The following is a 27,013-nucleotide window of genomic DNA, read 5'->3' as shown; positions in this document are numbered from 1 at the left end:
GCCCTGAGTCAGAGTCTAGTGGAGAGGGAGGGCCTGGGCTCCCTTACCAACCATGCTTTTTGTGGAAGGGGCATAAACCCCCTCTTCGCCCCCTGAAGAAGAGGAGAGGCTAGAGACACTAAGTCACGAGTTACAGGCCTACCACCATAGGGGCCTGGAGATGGGCTGAAACCCCTTCTTTTGTGGGGATGTTAGACTGTATATATTTTATTGGACTCTGTCACCCCAGAAGGGAGGCCCAAGTCGCTACCTACTTAAAGGTGGACTACCACAGCATTGGAGTGATTGCTGGCGACGGATGCCATAGAGGGGGGAGAACTGGGACCCAGTGCCCTAACCCCTATGCAGCACCACCAGTAAGCCCAACCCCCGTCACAGTAAATTATACCAACTTAAAGTCCCTAGAGACATACGCAGGATATTCACCCCCAATTGTAGCATCTGATGGGCAGTGAATGGTACAGCTACCCCAGGGCATGCTGTTAATATTGACAAAGAAAGCTAGGACTTGCACCAGTTACCTCTGTTTGGAACTGGGTCAAGCTCCACTGGTGCAAATTGTGTCTTTCCTTGTCTATACTTGGGGCTTATATAGGTGCAGTTACTTCAGAGGCTGCCCATCAATTGCTGGAAATAGGCATATTCTTAATGTAGGTAAGGCCTTAGACTCAATGTTCAAGTACTGACCTGTAACTTACACTCTTAATGCATCACCTCTCAGTTTGGCCAACTGAAACGATGCAGGTCAGAGAAGATTTTGGCAGTATGCATACATCTGCATAGCAAAACAATGTTTTAGTTATTGGCTTTTAAGGAATCTCCATACCCACAAAATCCTTTAGACCTATCTTTTCAGTAATTTCTCCCCTTTTCTTACCCGAGTCTTAACTGGCACAAAATGATATTTTAGGACAGTTATCTAAATGCTGCCATCACCACCACGGCTTTCAGGATATTTAAAGACAATTCTCCCCCATTCCCCCCAAAATAAATGGCTTAAACTCTCCCTCCAAGGAAAATAAGATTTTCAAAAAAAATTTTTAACCCTTTGATGATATTGTGTTCCAGAGCTGAAAATGTGAAGAGTACTAAGCTCAAGCCATTTTGAAGATCCAGATATTAAAAGGAACAATGACAGTCAACAGAAAAGTAATTTTTTTTTGTGAGCTGGAAACAGCTTCAGTGAACTCCAAATACTCAACAGAATAACCACAAATGCAACAGATTTATTTTTTTAAAACTTCAAAATTAGTTACAGTTTGTTTTCCTGATCTTATCAGGACAAGTCTGTACACTTTGATCTAATTCTCTTGCCAAATAATTCTCTAACGCCATGTTATTATTGCAAGTAAACCCATTTGATGGAAAAGGTTTATGCACTAAAAAGAGGTGAACAAATAAAAGTCAAGATACTACTGTAACTGGAACCCAAAGATTTTTTTAATATCTAGATTATGTATGGCAGGGAATTAGGAGCTCACATGACATTTGGCAACCATTTTCCATGACGACGTAATTTTTTGCAGCTTTCAATTTTTATAAAAGCCCTCGCCCATTTAGCATTTTTCTCGTGCCCTTAATAATACAATACAGGTGATGTACATTAGATATATTGTCTGAGACAAAGACGAGTTATGCTGTTGCAAGCACTTAACATGTACATGGAAAAATCAGAGAAAAAGTACAGTTAAAAAAAGGGAAAAAATTACTTGTTATAAAAGCAAAGATAACATATGCACTTCTATATTATTTTTGTGCTGAAGAGGAAATATTGCCAAAATGACAAATCCCCATTACGGATAGTATTATTAGATCTTAATTAAGGTTTATTCATAGGTGTGGTGAACCCTCCACCAGTCTGCACAGATCTCTTCCATCTGCCAGAAAACACTGAATAATACTGGAATCTAGGAACTCTCAGCTTTAATGAGTATGAAAGAAATCTGATTTATAAAAAAGCAAGTAAAGGTTATAGCCAATTTGCACATTATAGTGGCAAAGTGCCCTTAACAGTATGTTCATAGTTCAGTTGGAATGCAGTGTTTTAATTTGTTCTTATTGTACGTACATTATGTGCTCAAACCCATGTACTCAGACTTTGTGGAAGAGGACATGATTTTCACTCTAATTCACTAAAACCCTCTTTAGCCATTCCTTGTGTTCTATTTAGGTACTTACATAGCCCCTGTCACCTCATTATCTGAATTCTTCTCAAGAATTTTAGGATTTAGGCTCACAACACCCCTGTGAGGTAGGGACATGTTACTACTAAGATTTACAGATGGGGAGGAGACACAGAGATTTATGGCAGCATGCAGAGTACAGACACTGCAGACTTAGCTAACACAAGTATAAATAGCAGTGTAGATGGTGAGTCATGGCATAGGCGAGTAGAGTGCCCTACACACCTGAACCCTAGGGTATATACTCTACATGGTTCTACACTCCCAAGCAGTGCTGACCATCTGTACACTGCTATTTTTAGCAGTGTCGTATTCTGCTGCCTGAGCCTTAACCCTCTGCCTCCCCATTTCCAGAGCCTTTCAAACCTCAGTAAGTGTGGACACAGCCTGCTTTTCACTGTGGCATGTAGCTACACTACCCTACATGCCACCACAAGCATAAGTGAGATCTAAATGACTTGCCCAAGGTCACACCGAAAGTCTGTGTCAAAAAAGGAAGAACAGAGCTCCTGAGTTCTAGTCCAGTGCCTTAGCCACAAGACCATCCCTTCCTCTTGTGAGAGCTAAAGAGGCATCCAGCCTTAAAGAGTTACAAAATCTAACAAGATCATTTGAGTGAATATAAAGTATGCAACTATTACTATTTCTGTGAATGCCTCTGTGCATGTTGGACAGTGAGTTAGCAGAAATGATAGATTTGTGACATTTCAGTAAAAGGATAAATATGCACAGAAGTTTATATAGAAATCAAATATGAAGTCTGAGAACCAGGTTTTTGCTCTGAAAGACTGAAAAGTCACCTGAAATTATTCAAAAGCTCCTGAACAAAAAGCTTATGCACTTTCTGGCAAGAAGGAGCTGATGGGTGCTGTTGTCAAGTGGAAGATGTAAAAAAAAATTTTTTTAATAAAGTATTACCCTTCTATTACAGTCCTGAGACTACATGCAGATTACTGGCTATTTCTGCTCTACGAAATAAGAGCCCATAAATACTCCTTGACTGTGATCAGTCTTGCTTTGGGCAATATAGAAGTGTTTTCCCAAGCTTGCAGTTATCTGATAAATCACTGTGTACTGTAAATGAATATGTACATAAATCTGTACAAACAAAATTCAGGGTTGGTTTTTCTTAAATGTTGCTGTCTCTGGTGTATTTAGTGCAGTAGAGTGTGTGAGCAAGTCCCAAAAGCTCCTGAGTGGGGGAGGTGTCTGCCATATCCTTAATGAAATTTTGAGAATGCCCCCATATCCCTCCCACTGCTCCCATGAAGCCTCAGATCAAGGACACCATTATCCTGAATGAGCAGGATTAGCAGTCTCCCTATGGAGTATGTTAATGTCACTGTTCAAATGGTGAGATGAATTGCTGTTAAGCAACTTGAGGCACTCCTCCCACCTCTACTCTCTCCCTGGAGCTGAGTGTGCTGCATTCACAACACTGCAGGCCTCCACTGTCTGTCAATGAGAAGCTTGGACAAATAATAGAGTAGACTATACCTTGTGACGGAAGATGGATTTACAGTGAGTGTGATTTTTTTTCCTCCCAAAAGGAATCCATCAAGTCTAGAAAATCAAGAGAAAACTATGTAGATATACCTATATAGCATGGTGACTAGTGCCCTATAAATCCCATATAGATACTGACAGATTGATTCAGCATGTCTAAACAATTGATTGCACTATGAAGATTCAAAGTGTCCTGACTTGAGATGAGACAAAACCAGAACCTCCAGCCAATTTTCATCCACAAACAATGGTGTTTCAGATAAAAGGAAACCTAGATTTGAATCACCCGTTTCTGATTTTGCAAAATCAAAACCCAACCAACAAGAATTTTCACTTGCAGTATCAAACCATGGTCTCTTCACCCCGGCTCTGATTATTTCCTTTCCCCCAATCTAGACTACTCTAACTAACTCTGTATAATTACCTACTTACTGTAGGTAAACATCATAGGATTCTATATTGCAAAACATTGTGTGTGTCTGCGTGTGTGTTTATTTCACTGGTTTCTGCTGTGATAGTGGGTTGTATGTTTTTGATACCTGTCCACTTTGTAACATTAAGAATATTTGGTGAAAAAGGTAGGCTACCTATTAAAAGAGAGCCTATAACAAGATATTAGCTTCCCTACAAAGGAAGAAATGCAGCACTAGTGCACCTGATTTCCAAAAATATTATAAACCTTAATTCTCTGTATGTTATTCTACCCTGGACACAGGTGCACAGCAGGGAGGTCGGGGGTGGAGAGAGAGAAGGAGTAAGGATCTGCCCCGAATCCCCTGTGCATCATGCCTCAGGGTCAGGCAAAATCGCTGTCCCTGAATTCAGGGAGCACAGGATTACTCCTAACATAGCCGAAGGGGATAGAGAAAGATGAATAGGTGAAGCTATCGGTTCCCTGATTCCAGGCCAACCAGCAGACATGCAGAAGGTAAAGTGTGATGCACCCATTAAAAGGGGTGTAGCAGTTTGCTTCCTCCCCTGAGCACTGGTGAGCACTAGGAGGCATTCTGCTTCTTGCAGACAGACTGTCTCTAGTACTCACCTGGGGGCAGTGCAGCTCTGCACTGTCCCCAGCTAATGGCTGAACCTAAATGGTATAATCCAGCCCTTAGTGCTTTGAAAATCCTTTTAAGGTTTGATGTTAAGCAGTCTGCTAAAGAAGTAACAGATGCCTTTAACATTGCTATTCATGATCTTCCCGATTTAATTCAGAGTAGCAGCCATGTTAGTCTGTATCTGCAAAAAGAAAAGGAGTACTTGTGGCACCTTAGAGACTAACAAATTTATTTGAGCATAAGCTTTCGTGAGCTACAGCTCACCTCATCGGATGCATTCAGTGGAAAATACAGTGGGGAGATTTATGTACACAGAGAACATGAAACAATGGGCGTCAAGAATTATAACATTCAAAAACCAGTCGGAGAACATTTCAATCTCTTTGGTCACTCAATTACAGACCTAAAAGTGGCAATTCTTCAACAAAAAAACTTCAAAAACAGGCTCCAACGAGAAACTGCTGAATTGGAATTAATTTGCACACTGGATACCATTAACTTAGGCTTGAATAAAGACTGGGAGTGGATGAGTCATTACACAAAGTAAAACTATTTCCCCATGTTTATCCCCCCCCCCCCCCGCCCAACCTGTTCCTCAGACCTTCTTATCAACTGCTGGAAATGGCCCACCTTGATTATCACTACAAAAGACCCGCCCCCCCACTCTCCTGCTGGTAATAGCTCACCTTATCTGATCACTCTCGTTACAGTATGTATGGTAGCATCCATTGTTTCATGTTCTCTGTGTATATAAATCTCCCCACTGTATTTTCCACTGAATGCATCCGATGAAGTGAGCTGTAGCTCACAAAAGCTTATGCTCAAATAAATTTGTTAGTCTCTAAGGTGCCACAAGTACTCCTTTTCTTTTTCCTGATTTAAGTCATTCAACACTTTTCTAAGTCACCGAATGAAGCCATAGTATTTTTCGTGCATCTGGGATCTCTATTATTCTCACAAGTCAGAGTATTCCATATTCTACAGTGAGCACATCAGTGAGGGACAAAAAGCTCGGAGCCCCCAAGCATGCAGTTTTAGAAAATGTATTCCATAATGGGCACCAGGTCATTGCTAATTTCAAACCCCGTTTCATGTTTTCACATGCAACATCCAATTAAACTTTTTACAGCCTATTTAAAATGAAATCCATGGGTCTGCACTTGAGACCTCATTTTCATGTGCTGTGAATTAGAATACAGAGGGTGCTGTACAGAGTGTTAGAAATACTAATCAGGGAAGAAAAAGAGGACACCTGCTTTGATTTAAATTAGGACAGTCAACAAAGATTCATTAAGGGCTTGGGTCTTCATTCCCTTGTTCTTTGTGCTTCCATTTACATCCATGCAAAATGAGTGCAAAGTGGACATTAAATGTCACAGAATTCTCCTCTGGCTCCCAGGGGTGGCAGTGTGTTACACCCACTTTACAAAAAGAGCCCTTGACTACACATGATGCAAGGTGGTGAACAATCAGGCCCCAAGGGCCTTATCCTGCTCCCACCGAAATCCATGGAAAAACTCCCATCAACTTCAATGGATTCAGAACTGGGCTTTAAAAGGAGATCGTGCTTAACAAGCAACAGAGAGGCCACAGAGAAGAAGCAATGGACACAGTTTTGGGGATTTTAGGAATGCTCGTGATAAAAAGGAAGAAAAACAGGAAAAAGATCTACACAAAAGGTAAAGCCAGCTTTGCCTTTCCATTTTTTGCCATGGAATAGATGAAAGAAGCAGAAAACCCACTCCAGGAAGCAAAAATCTGTTGATCTGAGAGGACTTAACATCCCTGCACAACCATGCCTCCTCCAAAAAGACCTCTCTGCAGCTGGGGTTCTCACAGTTAAAGGAGGAAGTAGTATGAGGGGATCATGGCTGGACAAGGACTGAATTTTAACAGCAATATTCCCCAACTAGCCTCCAGGAAAATATCCTGATCCAAGCTTTCAAACCTTCTTAGAAAGACTGTTTCGCCCACACACCAAGGGGAAAGTATTGGAAATGCAGCAGCACCTGGGGCCAAATAAGGCCTTGTCTACACTTAGGATTTCTATCATCAATGGGCAGCTGCCTCTGTACCTTTAGCAGTACTAATCCTACTACAGACAGGATAAATGGAAATTTGCACTTGTGCAGCTTACCGCTGCTGCAAACAGAGTAAATTCTGATTTATAGCAGCATTGCCTGTCTGTACTAGGAGCATTCTCCGGGTCAGCTACACTGGTGACTGGCCACTGATTGTTGTAACCATGTCAAATCCTCAAAGTAAACAAGGTCTAAAGTTCAGACTGAAGCCATACTGCCATGGTGGACAGAGAGGAGAAGAAAGCAGTATGTAGGGTCCGGTCGCCATATGAATGCCCCAGTCATCTGGTCAAATTATCAAACCTCATATGCCAGAAGGGATGATGTGACAGAAAGCCATGAGTCCCAAGGCCACAGAGTTTTCCAATGAACTTTGGCCCTTTTAAAGCTTTTAGTTCAAGAGAGCCCTGATCTAGTCCTTGGTAAGAGCCAAATGTAACATCCTTGTTTAGTATCAACTCAGAGAAAGAAATGAGGAAAAACTGACTAATGCTATAGCTATCGCCTCTCAGGGAGGTGGAGTACCTATGCCAACAGGAGAAGCTCTCCCATCAGCGTAGGTAGCGTCTTCACTAAGCGGTACAGCTGCACCACTGCAGCTCTGTAAGTGTAGACAAGGCCTGAGAAAGGACTTCACGATTTGGCCCAATGTGAGGTACAGGATAAAAGTACTTCTTTTGAAACTTGAAACAAGTTGGGTACTTGTGAGCTGGGCTTGAGTGCTACACATCACAAACATTATTAACGTTCCTTTTAAGTCTTATTTCTAGGTTTAGGAAACTACTTTCTTTAGCTTAACACAGAAACATGGACAACTCAGTTCATTCAAGTTCCCTGCATGTGTGTGGAAGTAACTTAAGATGGAAGGAAGCACCTAGTATAGAGTCAGGGTTATAGGTCTATACAATATATGTGTGCAATATATCAAAAATGAGGAAGAAAGAACATGCAGAATATCATGCAATTTCCTGATCATAGAAATATGGAGATGAAATAGTAAATACAAAAAAAGGACAGCTTTAAAAACAGATTACCTTGAATTTATGAATGGGCAATTCTGCTTGTCTAAAGGGAGAAAATGACATTAACTCATCAGACTAGAAACATAAGCAGATAAGTGATTTATGCAATTCAGTCTACACAGATGTATGATAATGAATCTAGGGACAAAAATAAGAAAAGGTAATATGGCCAAACCCTACAAAACAATGAGCTGGAGAAAGATATAGGAGTTAAGCTGACAGATAAAACTTGAAAACATTTAGCAAAAAGAAAATTCCAGGAAGCATAAATAGATGACTCACACAGAAGCAGGAGGAAAATATTCTATCGTATTATAAAAAGGCTACTAATTAAATGGAGAAGGCACAATTAAACATTTTTAAGAGCTTAATTTATTTTAAAAGCTTAGAGAAACTTGGTCTATATGCTCTGGAAAACAGGATTTCACAGAAGTCTACAAAATTCTGAAAACACAGGATGGAGTACAATATTTTGCAACTGTAGGGCTCTGAAAGAATGAAAAATTCTCTGCTTTTGCAAACTAGCACAGCTCCATTGGATTCAAGGATGTTGTGCCAATTTAAACAAGCAGAACATTTGCACCCATGTTTTCAGTACCGGCGTTCACTTGAAGTATAGCAATATTAAAATTCTAGAAGCATTTTTAAGAGATAGTGTTTGTTCAAAGGACTGTTAAAATGGGAGCTAGGTTTCCAAATTGGACCACTGTAGGAAACTCTTCCTTGTGACAATGACACTCTGACAAGTGGGGGAAGGGAGGAAAATGATCCAGGAAGAATAAAAAGATTGAAACCAGGTACTAGGGTATGGGGAAACAACTTGGCTCTTAAACATGTCTGAGGACTTTTCCGCTTAATTGACCATACTGATTCTTTGAGGCAGGATCTAACTTTTTTGTTCTCTGTTTGTACAGCACCTAGAACAATGAGGTCCTGGTCCATGACTGGGGCTCCCAGGCACAATACAAATAAATAATCAAAGAGGTTTAACAGCAAATCAAGGCTCAGAAGAGCTCTGTACAGAGAGGAGACTCCTGCTTGGTGCAGTGAAAGAGCAGGAGAAGTTATTGTGCCTACTTCATTCTTACTGCAATAAGTTCTGTTCAGCTGCTCAAGCGAGTGGTTCTCTTCTGTATATTCCTCCCAACACTCTTACATTCAGAGTGCAAACTTCTACTGTGTCTTTCCACACCAACCATCTCAAAGCACTTTGCAGACATTCATCAACTGCAGTAAGATTCACTGTTTGGAAGTATGTACTATTGTAAACAGTTCTGACTCCCAGTTTAATATTTTAACCCCTAAACAAGGCTATTTGAGCTACCGTCAAATCCAAGAACAATGAGTCATCAACTTAAACTAAGTAAAAGAAGGAATAGCACAAGAAGTATTTATTTGGAATTTCCTTCTATACAAAGTAGTTAAACATTATGGAATAAACTACTAATTAGTAGAAGTTTTTTAAGATTAGATCACACATGTGGAGGAAAGAAACTATTGTGGAAATACAACATAACTCAAAGGAAGGGGTTGTACATCCTGGTATCCTGTAATTCCACATGTTCCTTCATTATGTGAATAGCACTGCGTGAGAGCACAAATTTTACTCCTCTTCACTGTTTTACTTTTACAAAAACTAGGACCTTTCAAGCCTTTGATTGTGCATTTTGCACAGCTTGTAACAGGCTATTCTTCTCCAAAACTTTGGTGGCACAAATAGGATTTAATTGAAATATATAAATTAGGGACATTCAATCCAAGGTCTCTCTGCATTTGCTGAGGACAAGGCAGAACTAATTGTGATAATTATGGGACTCATAAATCAGCAATTAAACTCACCTCAGGTCTGGATTAAGGAATAGGTAACCTCGGTATAAGGCCAGGGCCCAAATCATGGGGAAACCCAAGTTGAGTTTTGCTGCAGTCCCGTGCAAGAGGTCACAATACCACTCACTCAAATTTGGCCTCCAAATCCGGCTCTCCAAATGCCTACCAGATTTACATCACCCTGACCACCCTAAACAATGAGGCCAAAGTTGACTGGGTACTGGAGTCATTAAAATAAGCTGAGGCCTCCTCCTTCCCAGAGGAGGGTACATAAGAATCAGCACACATGTAGGATATATTACCTTAACAGTTGCTGTCAATTATATTAAAAATTCCAGGGCTGTTTTAATCTTATGATAGCTCCATCAGATATATCATTGCTGGCAACATGGAGTCACAATTGAGGTTGCCTATAAAAGTTTCACTCCAGATTTCCTGACTTTTAAATATTTATTCTGAGTGAAATATAAAATACTACTGTTTTAATTAGGTTCCTTTTACTCAAGGTGTCTATATTTAAAATCTTAACTATATTAAAAGTTTTCTTGTCTGTGTATCTACCTATAGGATAATGAATGAGGATTCCATTCAGATTAAACATTCCACACAAGGAGAAAAATCCTTGATGTTAGAACTTCTTAGAAACAGTATCTTTTCTTCCAGCAACACGATAAAGAATCTTTAGGAACAAACTCAAAACGTTACACTGTCAAAGCCTCATCAAAACAAACAGTTCTGCTAACGAGTGCAATTTCTGCTTAAAGATACATTTACAGCCAGGCTACCACACTTAACTGTCTGCTGAAGGGATGCAATAACAAATATTGGAAGAGGCGCATGGAAGACTGTATGTACATTTCAAGTATAGACAGAACACTTTTCATTTCAGGAGGGCAGGTCATCCATGAAGATAGAATTGAGCACAGCAGGAGAGAAGGCTAATGGAAGATTCAGCGCAGCGATAGTTATGGGGAAACTGGTGTCTTGTTGAGAACACAGAGAACAATGCTAACGGGAAAACTGAATTCCCTCAACTTTACTATCTATATAGGTTACCCATTAGGATGTATTTCTAAGTAGTTGCTTAGAGTAAATTGATGTTTTTAAATAACATGACATTCACCTGGATATATATTTAATACACGTTGCTTTGTAAGAACACCAGATCCTGATGCCTGTTGTTTCTTTAATATTTCAGATGAAAACAGAGGCTGGGCAGTTCATTTGCTTTCAGTTTCTATAATGTAGTCTTATTTAGGGCTAGATTCTAACCATCCTTACTCGCATTAAGTAATCCCTTACTTGGTGAGTAGTCCCACTAAAGCCAATTGGCTAGATGATTTCTTAGACTATATACCTACAAAGGGAAGTGAGAAAGCCCCTTACACTTCTCCATGGGCTACCTAGACCTTAGGTCTAGGCACAAAGGAGCAAGTGGACACTGTCCACCCATGCCAGAGTGCCTAGACAGGGAATGGATGCAGACTTGACTTCATCCCTTAACATGCCCGTCAGCACAGCTGAGAAAACATCACAGTTGTCATAAATAGCTGCTCATACAGGCCAGCAGTAAAATACCAAATTCACATCCCTGGAGCGAGGGATGAACTGTGCTTCAGGAGGGAAGTCTCTGAGGGTATGTCTACACTGCAATTATACTATGGCTGGCCCATGCCAATTGACTTGGGCTTGTGGGGCTCAGGTTAAGGGGCTGTTTAACTGAGGTGTAGACATTCGGGCTCAGGCTAGAGTCTCGGTTCTAGGATCCTGCAAGGTGGGAGGGTCCCAGAGGTCAGGCTGCAGTCTGAGCCTGAATGTCTATACCACAATTAAACAGCATCTTAGCCCCGGGGCCACGAGCCCAAGTCAGCTGGCACAGGCCAAACGTGGGTTTTTTTTTATTGCAGTGTAGACATATCCTGAGGCACAATTCTTCCCATTATACAGCTTACACACCCTACCCCTTCCTCTAGGCTCTGCCTAATGGAACAATCTAGCCCAATAAAACTAATTGAAGAGAGTGGTACTACTCAACATGAATAAGGGCAGCTGTCTCTCAACGGGCTGAAGCGGTCACTCTGCAAAATATGCAAAAAACTTTCAAAGAATAAAGACTAAAGAAAAAGTGAGCACTTACACCCCTCTCCATTTTTAGAACTGTATTATATTCTGCTGTGCATTGAAATCACAGACTCCAGTAGGACAGTTGACACAAAAGTTAGCCTATGCCAGTAGAATGACCAAAATCAGCAGCCAAGATACCACTGAAGTTCTGAAATATCATTACCAAAAAGTATCTGGTCCTAAAACCTGTACTCTTGCTGAATAATCCTAAAAACACAATTATAAACCTTTATTGGTATAAAATTGTACTTTCATAAGCTCCTAAATGTTCAACTGTGTTTTGCTAATGCAGTTTAAAGATATGTGGAAATTTTTGCAGATGCCCACAGTTAGTGGATCTACCAAGGATCAGATCAATTCAAGGATCAGCCTGGCTAATTGCTGTCCTCCCTCGGGTATGCCCATTGGTATAATTACATATTTAACTGCAAGAGACAGGAGCATATATCCTATTGAACAGAACATCATCACATTCTCAAGTAAGATTTCATCACTCCCTTTTGCTTTGTTGATTGTGATTACATTAGTGTTGATTGACTTCTCGTGGGTCAGCTGAAAAATTATTCTTTGCTTAAGTAGAAGTCTCTTTGTACTGCAGAGTAAATAAAAATGGGGGAGACACGCACATTGCATTTCAAGACTCAAGTGGGTCGCAGTTTTTTTTTCTCCTTTAGAAGTTTTAAATGAGTATGTGACCAAAAACAGCATCTCCCATCAAATGAAACCTGAACAAACAATCTGCAGCAGGAGGATAAAAAGGTTACATTGTGCTATCAGCAAAGCAGCTAGTATTTTAATGCATTTTCAGTCTATAGTTATTATTTGAATAAATGCTTTTAGAAGCAATGAGCAGCAGATTGCTATTTTCTTCAGTTGAGTCAAAGTAAGTTTTGGTTGAATACACAATAATAATAAAAAAAGAAACTGTAAAAACTCACTATTTTAAACCCAATTATAATTCATGTTGGAAAGTTCCCAGTAATATTTTCTGCCAAAATATTATAAAAGCAGAGTAATTTTCTATCAGGTTCTTTAAAAAAAAGTAATGGTACTTTAAGCATGTGTCCCTTTAAAAAAAAAAAATCTGAGAAACATATCTTTAAAAGAAAAGCATTTCACAAAAATGACCAACTTTTTGTCAGAAAACACTCTGAAATCACTCCCCTAACCTGAGGGAGAATGGCTTCATGCCTATTATAAGCTAGCAAGGTTTATCAGTTATTGTTAATGTTAATAAAATAATAATGATAAATAATATGCAAATCTTATTCCATTTTGATTTTCTGAATTTGAAGGAGGCCCATTTGACATGACAGAACAGATGTAACTCAATGTGCCATGGGACCTAAAATCAAATATTTTTTTATTTTAAGTTTACAACAAAGTAGAAAACATCTTTCCTTTCCCTTCTAAACAAACAAATGAGAAATGTCTTACTTGTTCTGTCTTCTCTGGTTCTTTTCTATCCACCTGCAAAAACTGACAGTTTTCCCTTGCCAGCTTCTGAACTAGTTCAATCCGTCCAATGTCATCTCTTTCCTGGAGCTTGCATAAAACCCCTGCCTTGAGGGTTGGAGAAAGAGCAAATAAATATTTAAATCCACAATCCCAGGACATGACAGTGACACAAGTTTTAACTTTACAATAAAAACATCTGTTCTCTCATGTTCACTGTAATTCTGAGCTTTTTGCTGAACTAGAATAAAATAGTTGCTTCTTGGGAAACAGCACAAGAAGTTCTCAGGCACAGCTGATTTACCCTATGTACTGTATCTACATTAAGCAATTGAAGGCCGGGCTAGCTAAATCAACTGCTATTGTGTGTGACTGATATACTTGTATTTTGTTTGTTCCTGTCAACCTATTTCCTGTTACATAAGAGAACCATAGCAAGAGGTTAAAAACTCATGGGAAAGTTAGCCAGGAACAGCCCTGGAAAAAAAGGATGGAGTGCAATAGAGTCATTCCTAAAAATAACACAGCAGAACCTCCCGTTTCTCAAATGCTGCCACTTCTTCATGTATGTAAACTACAGCATTTAAAATAAAGTTACACAAAATTAATTCCTCCATTATAAAGGAGGTAAATACAGTGAATTAATTAATTCTTCAATTCTGTTTAAAGGAGGACAATGTGGCATACATTACAACTAGCACTAGATTTCAATTATTTTAAACATAAACTACTACCAGTTACTCTAGCTGAGAACCATGGTGGTACTTATTTTGATGGTATTTTGTTTTGGTCTACTGCTTTGGCGTGTGTTTGTAAAAATGGCAAAGCTCTCTGGGGCAGGGGGCTGTCTTTTTGTTGTGTTTGTACAGAGTATAGCACAATGGGGTCCTGGTCCTTGACTGAGGCTCCTAGACACTATGATAATACAAATAATAAATAATAATGAAGGCATAGACACACTCTTCACACAGACATTTCAAACACATAGCTACCTGAGACCTCACGTGAGCCCTCACTGTAAAATATTATCTATTATCATGTACCTCTATGGTACATGTTGCTTACTGCAAAATCAGTGGCCAATCATGTTCTATCACCATCCATGACCTGATCACACACAGGGCCTCTGATTTTAATTGCGTAATTGAGACCTGGCTGGATGACACTGCAAGACCATTACTAGCCCAGATGTTTCCTGATGGCTATCAGCATGAACCTTGGGAGGTTCAGGGAGGGGATGTGCAAAGACGGGAGGTTGCAGGGAGGGAAGGAAAATGAGCTTGTGCCCTTTTTACATTGTATAAAGGCAGCCTGAAAGGGATATGCGGTGGGAAAGGAAGGGTTTAAACATAGAAAATCCACACATACCCCATCCTTTCTCACGTGTGTAAACTGAATTTATCTTAATCTCTATGGCAACTGGAGAACTAGGAAGATTATAATATCACAAGAAACAAGAGAGACTGAAAGCTGATGAACAGAGTAGAGATTTATATTCAGAATATTTAAAAATCTGATTTTTGTATGGTTTTGTTAACATCTATTTGACTCCAATGCCTAACGAACATTTAGGACAAAATGATGTCTTTGTAAAAGATCAATCATTTAAGATGTGACAGCCCAAAGGGCTCTCCCTCCCCCCACCTCCTTTAAAAAAAAAACACTAAACACTCCTCAGGCCTTTATATACAGCATAAGGAAGCAAAAGATTTTAAATATCCTTGGAGGTCACTTTCAAATACAGGATATGCCCCACTCTAAAAATGGATTTGCGAGACTAGCACATCTTTTATGCAGTATATTTGTGGGGCTCCTGAAAGAAGGTAGTGAGACAGCTAGGCTTACAGTGCCATCAATATGCTTATGACTCTGATCTACATGTCTCTTTTCATCTGAGATCGATGACACACTCTCATAGCTTCAGGTGGTAGCAGAGATTAGGGCCTTGATGACAGCTATCTGTCTGAAGCTCAGTCCAGACAAGATGGACGTTACATTGTTCAGCTGGGGGAAACATCAGAAGGAAGCAGTGTAGGTAACATCTGTATCCCTACCTTACTTTTGATAATAAGGTGAACAGTCTAGGCTTCCTATTGATTTCATGGCTGTGTTTTTGATAAAGTAGAAGCAGTAGGCAAGAGTGCTTTTTTCATCTACTTTTGTCAAGACGACTTTGACTCTTCATCTTGGAAGTGATCTCACCAGCAGTGTCATGCCTTTCCCATCTGCAGTTTAGAGGACGGTAATACATTACAGCTGGACCACTTGGAGATTACAGCTAATGCAATGCATGTCCGACCCCTTACTTAGTAGTGATTCTAGCTGAGTGCATGACATCTATGCTCCATAGTTCACATTGGCTTCCAACCCAGGTACAATTAAAAATTGACCTATAAAGCCATGCAAGGTTCGAACCGGACTACCTTAAAGGCAATCTCCTCACCCTTTTTATGTTCCATTCTAACAACTGAGATCACCAGAGTGGCCCCAAGATAAAAGTCCCAATATTTAAAATGTCTGTGGATTGAGGCAGGACATTTTTAGTGAAGAACACCATATAAATGCAATGCCCCCTCAATGAGTCAATAAATGTTTTTTGACCTTCAGCATACGTTGCAAGCCTTCGGGATTTATTAAAAAAAATTTTTTTAAAAATTGAGGGAGTAATTAGGATGGGAGGAGGATTACTCCTTTTTCTATTAATCCCTTGTAAAGGTGGTGCTAGCCCACTGGGGGATCTTAAGCAGGAATACTGGGGGCCCTAAGCTGGAACTAACAAATATGTAAAAAAGCGAATAGCAGGCCCCCTTGAGCTGCTCAGGGCCCTAAGCAATTGTTTAGTCTCCTTATGCCTAGTGCTGGCACTAATCCCTTAACTGATATTCACACACTTTGTTAATTGCTAGTGTGGTTTCTGCTCCGTAAATATGTTTAGACGGTATGAAAAACACATCTCATAAATAAAACAGACATTAACACTCACACACATACACAGTATGCACACTTCAACATTAAAGATAACTAAAGATTTAAACTCTATCTTTATTTGGATAATTTAAATTCACAATGAGTGTGCCCAATTTTGCCCTCTGATATAGCTGTGTAATTCCCACTGAAGTCAAAATTCCTGTCTGAAGGGACAATTAGTCCCACGACTAGGCTGGCCAGATAGCAAGTGTGAAAAATCAGGATGGGGGTGAAGGGTAAGAGGAGCCCATATTAAAAAAAGCCCCAAATATCGGGACTGTCCCTATAAAATCGGGACATCTGGTTACCCTACCCACAACGTTCAAGTGAAAAGAGCATCTTGGAAGAAGAAAACTTGCCAAACTTCCCACCTTTTCTCAGTGGAACAAAATAGAATAATTACCTCCTTCCTACATGTTTAAGCATAGTGAGAGTAGAACCTGATCTCGTTACCTTTGCCACAGAAGCAGTCTTTGTTCACATAAGCAATTTCATAGGATTACATGGTCCAGTTCTAAATAATGGCCAGTTTATGAATTATTGTTCTTTTATTTAAAGTAGCAAGGCGAACACAATAAAATGTACTTTACTGTGGTTTCAGCAAAAAAGAAAGAAAAACATTAAAAATCTGCCAGGGAAGCTGAGGCATAATCAATGTTGGAAGTAGACAATATTTTCAAATTCAGCCTTAATTTGACTGGTGTAATTAATGCCAGCTATAATATAAAGGGCTAAATATTTTTTTCATAATTAAAACAGAAGGTACAAAACCCCTATTTGTCATTGTGATTTCTCCAATTATTCTGACTTTCTATAGTACTTGGAATAATTTTTCTGCTAACTAATGTAAGAATCCATCTAGGTCAACTAATTAAATTATTCTGATAGTTTCTGAGAGCCGGTTATGAGGACGCAATAAGATTTTAATATTCTTGGTCATTTTCACTTGTCAATATAAATTTAATTTTCAAACAATGTGTTTAATGCTGTTAAGTAAAAGAGTTAGAGGCTAGCCTTCCTATCAGCAAGTGCAATTTGCACCTGCATTTTGAACCCACAAAAAAAAAACCCTCTGGGTGTAAGTCTTGATACTTGCTCCTCTAACAGGTAGCTAGAGGTGCAAGTACTGAGCTTTAGATCCACAATTTATTTGCGTGCAAATTGCATAGGTGAGAGTTGTACCGGACTTTAGTTTAATTAATGTCAAAAAATTTAAGCTTTATATTAAGCTCAGTGCTGTTCACGGCACAAAATTAAAGGTGTGCATTTAATTTTCAAAATAGCACAAGAGATTTCACTGTCCCTCCTTATACAAAGGGAAAATCAATTAGTCACTACTGTGGTTTGAAAAGCAAAGATGTTGACTCTACAAAATATTTTTCTGAACTGTACTCTGGAAAATATTCCCTTTTGAAAGACAAGAACACTGAAATTAATAAGCTAGAAATGAGATGAAGGTGAAATAGGAGATTTCTAGGCAGATAGGAAGGCATATTATTTTCATCACACTCAATTTTAAAAATCACAGGGTATGATCCTCCTCACTCTTACATCAGTGCAGTGTAACTCCATAGACTTCACTGGAGTTACTCCTGATATACACCACCATGGGAGCAGAATCAGCCCCCCGCCCGCAATTACTTCAGAATTTTGCATTGCAATCACTGACTCTTTATATCTCTCCTACAAACAATGCCATTATTACAGTTTTCAACTTTGTCAACCTGCAGACTAAGGAGCCCATGCCCAACTCCAGCAAACATTTCTGCGTATGTGAGTGATATGCAAAATGTGTGTAGACCCACTGAACTAAAAGGGACTACAAGTGCTTAAATCTAAAATACAAGCATAAGTGCCTAAATTAGAGTAATGGCAATGTCTGCTCTTCAAAGACTATCCCCAAACTCTATTACCACACTTATTGGACACCGGTCATTTATTTGTTTAATTGTAAACATGCTTTACAATGTTTGTCAAACTTGGAAGTAGGTTTGCACTCAAGTATAAACTGGGTGAATTGAATAATTGGATATACTGCCACTAAATTGTTATTGTTTTTTATAATCTCTCCATGTAATCTTATTAGTTTGCTGTTTATTAGCTCTTAGCATGCATAATGACCTTTTTGTTTTCAAAATCTTTGTTAAAAACTTGAATGAACATTCATATAAATTAATTCTGATAACCAAGCAGAATCAGACAGAAATACACACAGACGCTTAAGTTTTGGTGCCAGAATTTCACCCTGGGTCTTTTCCCCTGCTCTCTAATATACTCTTTAGCTTTAAGGCGCTCAACCTCTTCCTCTCACAGATTTGAATTAAGAGTAAAAGAACAGAGTAACAGACATTCATGCTATGGAATTCCATGGTGTAGTGGAGATATTGGAACACTGAACATTTTTGAAGAATTTAAAATTTCCTTTAAAAAATAATGCTTAGCCTGTCTACTTTTATTGTTTGGCGCTCATATACTATTGTGATGGCCACTCTAGAAATGCCATCTATAATAGACAGACACATGGATTTCAGATTGTGAACTAGTGCTGAAAGGTATTCTAAGATATGTCTACACTGCATGAAAAAACCATAGCACCAAGTCTCAGAGCGCATATCCAATTGACTTGTGCTCCCAGGGCTCTGGCTGCTGATCTAAAAATTGCAGGGTAAATTATCCTACTTGGGCTGTACCTAGGCACTGAGACCCTCCCTCCCAGAAAGGTTTCAAGAGCCTGGACTCAAGACCTAATGAGAATGTCCACATTGCTTTTTAGCCCTGCAGCCCAAGGCCCACAAGGCCAAGTCAATTGATCCAGGCTCAGAAACTTGGTGCTGCAAGCTTGTGTTTGCTGTGTACTCACACTTGAGTCTGAGCTTTTTGGCCTTTTAGTAGGAGTTTGGCAGTCAGGGTAAGAGAGGAGATCTAATAAAACTGCAAGATATGGGTGCGGAGGAGGAGGAGAAAGGATGGTAATTTGGGGAAATTGGATGATATTAAAGAGAAGTAGAAGATCTGGGTATAAAAGCAGATCTCTATGATCTGTAACACCCCTTAAGCTTACGGCTAGAAGAGGATTAAAAAAAAGAGACAGACAGAAAGACAAGGCTGAGAGAAAAAAGTCAATGTAGATCTTAACAATTTAGCCATGTTTACATATAGTATTTTGAGTGTTCGAGGGTTTAAAACCTCAAAGATAGGTCAAATAAAAAGGTCTTCAGAATCCACATCTACTTACAGTTATTAAAATTCCATCAGGATGCCACATGCACAAACCACTTAAAAACAAATCCAATTTGAAAATAAAATGAGGGATACAGGGTATTTTTTATGCAGCAAGTCAGAACTGAGATGCTATCTAAGAACATCTTTCCAACTTCAAGATCACAAGTTTTACTCCCAATGTGATCAGTCTAGTGTAAATAACTATGGGAGACAAAATCTAGCATAGTTTCAGTCTCATACAGGTTATCTACTTAGAACATAGGGGAAAGTCTATGTTCCAGTGCTAAAGGCCCCAAAAAAGTGGGGCTGAAAAAAACCCTCAAATATATTACTCATATATATTTACCTGTGCATCAGAAGCATATTTGAAGTCTTCTGGCCCTTTTGCTTCCTGGTTGCTGTTTTCTTCATTTTGATAAACTGCTAAAACAAAAAAGGAGAGTACTGAAATCAGGCAGGTTTAAATCACAATGATATAGACAGAAGCATGATCCAGGTTAGAAGGAACAGGAAAAGTCAGGAGAGCAGGGTTGTAATCCTAGCTTTCTCATTAACTCAGAGAGATCTTAGACAAATCACTCGGTGTCTTACTTTTTCCAGCCTGTAAAATTTACATGAAAAGTACTAATTATTCATACTAATAAATAATAAATATTAATAAGTTGTTTTTGACAAAACGGTGGGTTTTAAGGAAATAAGAATCTTTTCTAGAAATGTTTCAGAGTAGCAGCCGTGTTAGTCTGTATCTGCAAAAAATACAGGAGTACTTGTGGCACCTTAGAGACTAACAAATTTATTAGAGCATAAGCTTTCACAGGCTACAGCTCACTTCATCGGATGCATTGAATGGAACATATAGTAAGAAGATATATATATATACACAAACAGATTGACAGAGCCAGAAGAGTACCCAGAAGTCACCTACTACAAGACAGGCCCAACAAAGAAAATAACAGAACGCCACTAGCTGTCACCTTCAGCCCCCAACTAAAACCTCTCCAGCGCATCATCAAAGATCTACAACTTATCCTGAAAAACACTCCCTCACTCTCACAGTTCTTGGGAGACAGACCAGTCCTCGCTTACAGACAGCCCCCCAACCTGAAGCAAATACTCTCCAGCAACCACACAACAAAACACTAAACTAGGAATCTATCCTTGCAACAAAGCCCGATGCCAACTCTGTCCACATATTTATTCAAGTGACACCATCATAGGACCTAATCACATTAGCCACGCCATCAGGGGCTTGTTCACCTGCACATCGACTAATGTGATATATGCCATCATGTGCCAGCAATGCTCCTCTGCCACGTACATTGGCCAAACTGGACAGTCTCTATGCAAAACAATAAATGGACACAAATCTGACATCAGGAATCATAACATTCAAAAACCAGTAGGAGAACACTTCAACCTCTCTGGCCACTCAGTAAAAGACTTAAGGGTGGCAATTCTGTGGCAGAAAAGCTTCAAAAACAGACTCCAACGAGAAACGGCTGAGCTTGAATTAATATGCAAAGTAGATACCATTAACTTGGGTTTGAATAGAGACTGGGAGTGTCTGGGTCATTACACATATTGAATCTATTTCCCCATGTTAAGGATCCTCACACCTTCTTGTCAACTGTCTAAATAGGCCATCTTGATTATCGCTACAAAAGTTTTTTTTTTTCCTCCTGCTGATAATAGCTCATCTTAATTAATTAGCCTCTTACAGTTTGTATGGTAAATTCCACCTTCTTCTTACTATATGTTCCATTCAATGCATCCGATGAAGTGGGCTGTAGCCCACAAAAGCTTATGCTCAAATAAATTTGTTAGTCTCTAACGTGCCACAAGTACTCCTGTTTTTTTTGTAGAAATAAAACTTAAGGCTTGGTGATTCATAAAGAACAACATTAAAAAGTTAATGCCTTTGCTTTCATTAGATTGATGATGGTCAATTTTGACAGAATGAAGTAAGCAGACATACCCCTCACCTCACCTTTTGGAAAGTTCTATGTATACAAAATGATCTCAACCTTCTAATACCAAAGAACACCACTTTCCATCAAAATCATCACAGAAATAATGGTTGCAGAGATAAGCATTTTGAAGGTTATGTTCCACTAGTTTTAGCTTAATTAACACTGTTAAACACCAGTAAATTGTGCCAGAAGAAAGCTGCAAGCCAATATTTTTAATTTAAGCAAAAACAAATTTACTAGGTTGAATGCAGTTCCTGGCCAATGGGAGCTGCGGAGTCAGCGCTCGGGCCGGAGCAGCACGCACAGCCGCTTGCCACACCTCCACCTAGGAGCAGCCAGGACAAGTCACTGCTTGTAGGGAGCTGCCTGAAGTGAGCACCCCCCTGGATTCGGCACCTCAAGCTCCCTCCCACACCCAAACTCCCTCCCTCTTAGTTTTTTTTCCCACTTACCAGCACCCCCCATTCCCTCAACATGCTGGATAAAACAGCTTTTACTGTATTTAACTCAAGGATATGCCTATACTTAAACTGCTACCACAGCACAGCTGCAGCTTCACCACTGTAGAGTGTCAGGCACTCACTACAACAATGGGAGAGAGGTTCTCCTATGCCGCTGTAGTTAATCCACCTCCCCAAGAGGCAGTAGCTAGATTGATGGAAGAATTTTTCCATTGACCTAGCACTGTCTACTCTGGCGGTTAGGTCTGCTTAGCTACATCACGCAGGGATGAGGATTTTTCATACCCATGGGTGACATAGCTGGGCCGACCTAACTTTTTAGTGTAGACTTGGCCTTTAGGCCTGTCTTTACGTGGAGTTATTCAGGCCTTTGCTCCTAATGTAGACCTTTACTAGTAATGGAATACTTGCAAAGCACACCTAGCGTGCATGCAGCTTATATGGACAAAACTGTACTTTGTACCAGAAAAATACGCCCACTCGCCCATGAGCAAACCAAGCTATACTAGTAAAAGCACAGTTTTGTTGGTATAACTGCATCTAAACTATGGAATTCTGACAGCCATAGCTACAAATCACACCTCTTCACATCTCTGAGCCACATAGCTATGCTGGCAAAAGTCTGTAGTGTAGATGTGGGCTCAGGAATAGCTATTCCAGAATAATTTTTCTGGAATAATTCCATTTTCTTATTCTGAAATAAGAAAGCCTACACATGGAGTTACTCAGGACTAGCTGTTCTGCTTTAAAGTCATGCCCTACCTGGTTTTGGAATAACTTCCTGTGTAAACAAGCCCTAAGTATGTGCAGCACCTCAGCCCTTTAATTACAAGCTGAAAAAGCTCACAATCTAAATCGAATCCATTGGCCTCAATGATTGCTTACTGTAGGAAGTATACAGATTGAAATCTGTAAGTCTCTTCTTGGGGGCAGGGAGGGCAGGGGTCAAACAGCCCTCAGAAGAGGATAATGATTTCAGCAAAAACAGTTTGGGTTATTTTACTGCACAAAGATACTCCTTGTATCCTCTCTCCCTGCTCCCGGCACACCCACAGAAGGACCTGCCACAATTTGTCCCTAAATCATTTATCTTGACCATGTATCTGGGGATGTCTTCCAAATAAGCAGACAGGTGAACATATTTTTTTCAATGACGCTTACAAACACCTCAGCATCAAAGTGTATAATTGGAGGGTTTAATCAACCCTTAACTACCGCTTCATGATTTGTTCATGAAAAAGTTACTTCATATTCCACCTATAAACATTTTAAAAACCAAGATCAGTCTCTTAGAAATATCACGGTATAACTCAGAAAATTTTGTGTATACAAATTAGTTCTCACACACACAGGAAAGAAGTTCACACAGACACACAGTGCTTCCGTGCTGATACAAGAACATCCCCTTGAACTCAAACACATAAAACAAATCTATGGCTGTATAATGGTATAGGCTGGTACCCTAATGGGCTTTTGTGTATGTCGCTAAATTTCAGTCATAAAATGAAAAAAAGTAGGCAATAATTTCCCCCTTTCATTAACTTTATGTAAAAATAAATAAATAAAAAGCTTTGACATTGAAAATTTAGCTGCAGCAAAAGTGACCAGAGGGTAAGGGTGGGATGGGAAAATACTTCCCAAGCAAATGTTGATTCTAGGACAGTTCCTGAAGTGTGACATGTACATAAAAATTTGCAAATTTGGGAACCAGGCCAAGCACTTCCTTCTATGCCAGTATAAACTGTGCTTCTGTCTTCACAATACACGTAGTCCAGACCAGAGGAAAAGCTCTCTTATAAAATAGTAATAAGAATGAAGGACAACACGGTTTATTAAATCCATACGTATCTGATTGCTACACAAACAATATCAAAGGTTTGCAACTAGAGGCAGAAAAACCCGCAAATGAATGTACAGTAACCAATCCCTTTCTACCTACAGCTTTTCCCTTCTTTTAACCTACAGGAAAGGTCACTGTGAATGAAAAAGTGAAGATGTTAAATGACCATTAGCTTGCTAAAGTGCAGTTCAAAAGTAGCTATTTGCAAATGAGTTTAAGGAGTTCAGAATGTTGACTTTAATGGTCACTTAAAGATCACCAGACCATGGCTTGATTTAATTTCCTTGCTCCCCTGTGGACTACAGCAGGGACCTTTCTAATAGTGGGAGTAGAGAATTCTTCTAGGAGAGACAGTGGGTATTTATATGCAAAGGGGATCATCATTCTTGCTAAGTAAGGTTTACTTAATTTCTTTTGGTTATTTTAGAAAGAAATAACTTACTTTAACCTTAATGGAATATGCACTTAGATGCACAGTAATCATGTATCATTCATATGGCTGAAATTAAGGTTGGGTGAGCACTTGCATTTTAAATCCCTGTCTTCCAAGGGTCTACCAATCATTCAGAGAAGTCAGTTCTAGGTTGACACTTGGCATATAAATTATCAGCCCAGAAAGGATTTTCTAGTTTGTTTTTTGTTTATTTTTTTCAATTAATTGTTTGATTTTTAGCCAGAGGCATTAGGAAAAGTAATAGTTTGCTATTTTTTGTTTCTACAGACTTCAAAACACAATTGTCGGTTAGAGATGAGCCAAAGTAAGAATCATCTCTTAGTCAGGGGATCCAGAATGGGGGCGGGGGCAGAGGGCCATGGCCACATCACTTTTAAAAATGGGAGAGTTATGTCCTCCCACTTTTTATGGGCTGTAACGGCGAGCAATGGGGGGGGGGGGGGGGGGGAGAGGGAGGGAGCGGAAAGGAGAGGGCGGGGTCTTGGGAAGAGGTGGGGCAGCGCAAGGGTGGGGAGAAGGGGTCACATAAGGGCAGGGCCATGGTTCGGGCACCAGTGGGGCCCCACACACACTTTTTAGGAAGCTTCTGCCACTCCTGATATCAGTCAACCTGTCTCATCTGTCCCCACACTCAGTTTTCTCCCCTGAGACATACAAACATTGGCAGTTTAGATTGAAGTGGCATTTACACTGCCCTTAATTTTTCAAAACATTGTATGCAGTGTTGTTGTAGATGTGTCTGACCCAGGATACTGGAGAGAGACGAGATGAGTGAAATAATGTCTTTTATTGTACCAACTTCTGTTGTCTCTCTCACCAACGGAAGTTTGTCCAATAAAAGATCTTACTTCACCCATCTTGTCTCCTTAATTTTTCAAAAGCAAAAAACTCTGGCCAATAAGGTTTGCAAAGCTAAGATTACCCCGAATTTTTTTTTCAACCATGCCTGTCCCTGTATTCCAACAAAGATATTCCCTAAGAGAGAATAAGGCATCCTGTGTGCCAATACCACCATTAGTGCTCCCTACTTTCTGTTGTTCCTGCTGTTTCACTTTGGTTAAAAGTTTGATACATTGGACCATTATAAGAATCTCAGTTGTGAATGGCTGGCAGTGGAGGATCAAATTTTCAGCTGACATCAAACCAGATTTTTCCAGACTTCCAAGTTCTGTGCATGCAAAAATCTGCTTTTTACAAGCGCAAACTGTTAGATATCTAACTATCTGATCTGTGCATTCCAATGACTGTAGGCATGCACAAATGTGGGTTCGCAAAAGAAAAGGAGTACTTGTGGCACCTTAGAGACTAACCAATTTATTTGAGCATAAGCTTTCGTGAGCTACAGCTCACTTCATCGGATGCATCCGATGTATGCATCTGATGAAGTGAGCTGTAGCTCACGAAAGCTTATGCTCAAATAAATTGGTTAGTCTCTAAGGTGCCACAAGTACTCCTTTTCTTTTTGCAAATACAGACTAACACGGCTGTTACTCTGAAATGTGGGTTCGTTACACATTGATGGTGGAGCACAAAAAATTGCAGCCACAATTTCAGAGGACACACTTAAAAATTTGGACCTGAAAGCAAATGGGTTACTCCATAAGAAGCATGACTTAGTATCTTCTGTCCTTCCAAAATTGTCAGCAAGGGCTGCTGGGTACTCACTGTGATGGTACCCAGGACAGTGAGTCACCTTATTACCTCCCACAACAACTTCCAGCTTGAGAGAGATTTGCTTGTGCTTAACTGGGTGTCAGCTCCCTAACACCATCAGCCTGTGAGCCACCCAAGCACTTTCCTCTGACCTATGCCAGGCTTTACCTTACCATGCAGATTAACAATAGGTGCACTCCAGTACTTGAGTCTCTTTGAAGTATTCCCCTGTAGGATCTAGCTCCTTATCCACTGAAGATATGAGGTCTGTTGCCCCAACAGAACAGCATACAAACCATCATAGAATATTAGGGTGGGAAGAGACCTCAGGAGGTCATCTAGTCCAACCCGCTGCTCAAAGCAGGACCAACACCAACTAAATCATCCCAGCCAGGGCTATATCAAGCAGGGCCTTAAAAACCTCTAAGGATGGAGATTTGACCACTCCCCTAGGTAACCCATTCCAGTGCTTCACCACCCTCCTAGTGAAATAGTGTTTCCTAATATCCCCAGTGTTAACTCTGGATCAGCCCCTAGCTCAATATCATGGCACTGAGATATATTTATACTGAAAACAACAATAAGTTTATTATCAAAGATTCAAGAAATAGTGAGTAAGGATAATGGAAACAAAGGGTTACATACAAAACAAAACCATAACATGCTTTCTAGGGAGATTAAACTATTATGCTAACCTCCTGTGTATTGAAGTTTCTCTCACCCAAAGCTTTTTGCAGCATTTTCAACTAAGGCTGGTGATCCCATTTTCATGAAAGTAATTGCACTACTCATTTACTTCACAGGCTCAAGATACAGGGGTGTCTTCCCTTGCCTCCTTCTTATATCCCCCAAAGTTCGTTGACCATACCTGGAGTCAGGATAATCCCCAGTGGTTTATTCTCTGGTATGCTGCCTCCCTGTTGATTTCACATCCCAGTGTTAACTTCATATGTAAATTACTCTCCATTGTGTTGGCTTAAAATTCTTAATTTACATGTCAACAGAGACAGGCGGAAAAAAATTCTTTTATATGACAGAAAACCTGTTTGTCATCTCTGTCTTGATACAGACTTTAGCGCATATTTTCAGTATGCATACATAAATATAACTTCTTACATAGTATCTGTACATACATTTCACAATGATGTTAATGACCATTGTGATCCTGGCTTTCATTGAAGACCTGACATGAC

General features: G+C 39.7%; 1 protein-coding gene across 6 annotated transcripts in view; it reads right to left on the bottom strand.

Annotated features, from left to right (window-relative positions):
• Positions 1–27,013, bottom strand: part of RAPGEF5 (Rap guanine nucleotide exchange factor 5) — a 216,142-nt gene that overhangs the window by 109,133 nt on the left and 79,996 nt on the right. For 4 of the 6 annotated variants that reach the window (XM_043541063.1, XM_037890563.2, XM_037890560.2 and 1 more), the window contains exons 8-9: positions 19,789–19,865; positions 13,236–13,361 (exon numbers count right to left, since the gene is read on the bottom strand). In XM_043541063.1, coding sequence (XP_043396998.1) covers positions 13,236–13,361; positions 19,789–19,865 — 203 coding nt within the window. The remainder of the gene's footprint in view (positions 1–13,235; positions 13,362–19,788; positions 19,866–27,013) is intronic. The other 2 variants (XM_043541062.1, XM_037890561.2) reach the window with 1 other exon arrangement.

Source organism: Chelonia mydas, chromosome 2, assembly GCF_015237465.2.
Source record: "Chelonia mydas isolate rCheMyd1 chromosome 2, rCheMyd1.pri.v2, whole genome shotgun sequence".
NCBI classification, from domain to species: Eukaryota; Metazoa; Chordata; order Testudines; family Cheloniidae; genus Chelonia; species Chelonia mydas.
This window is presented reverse-complemented; position numbering and strand designations above follow the sequence as displayed.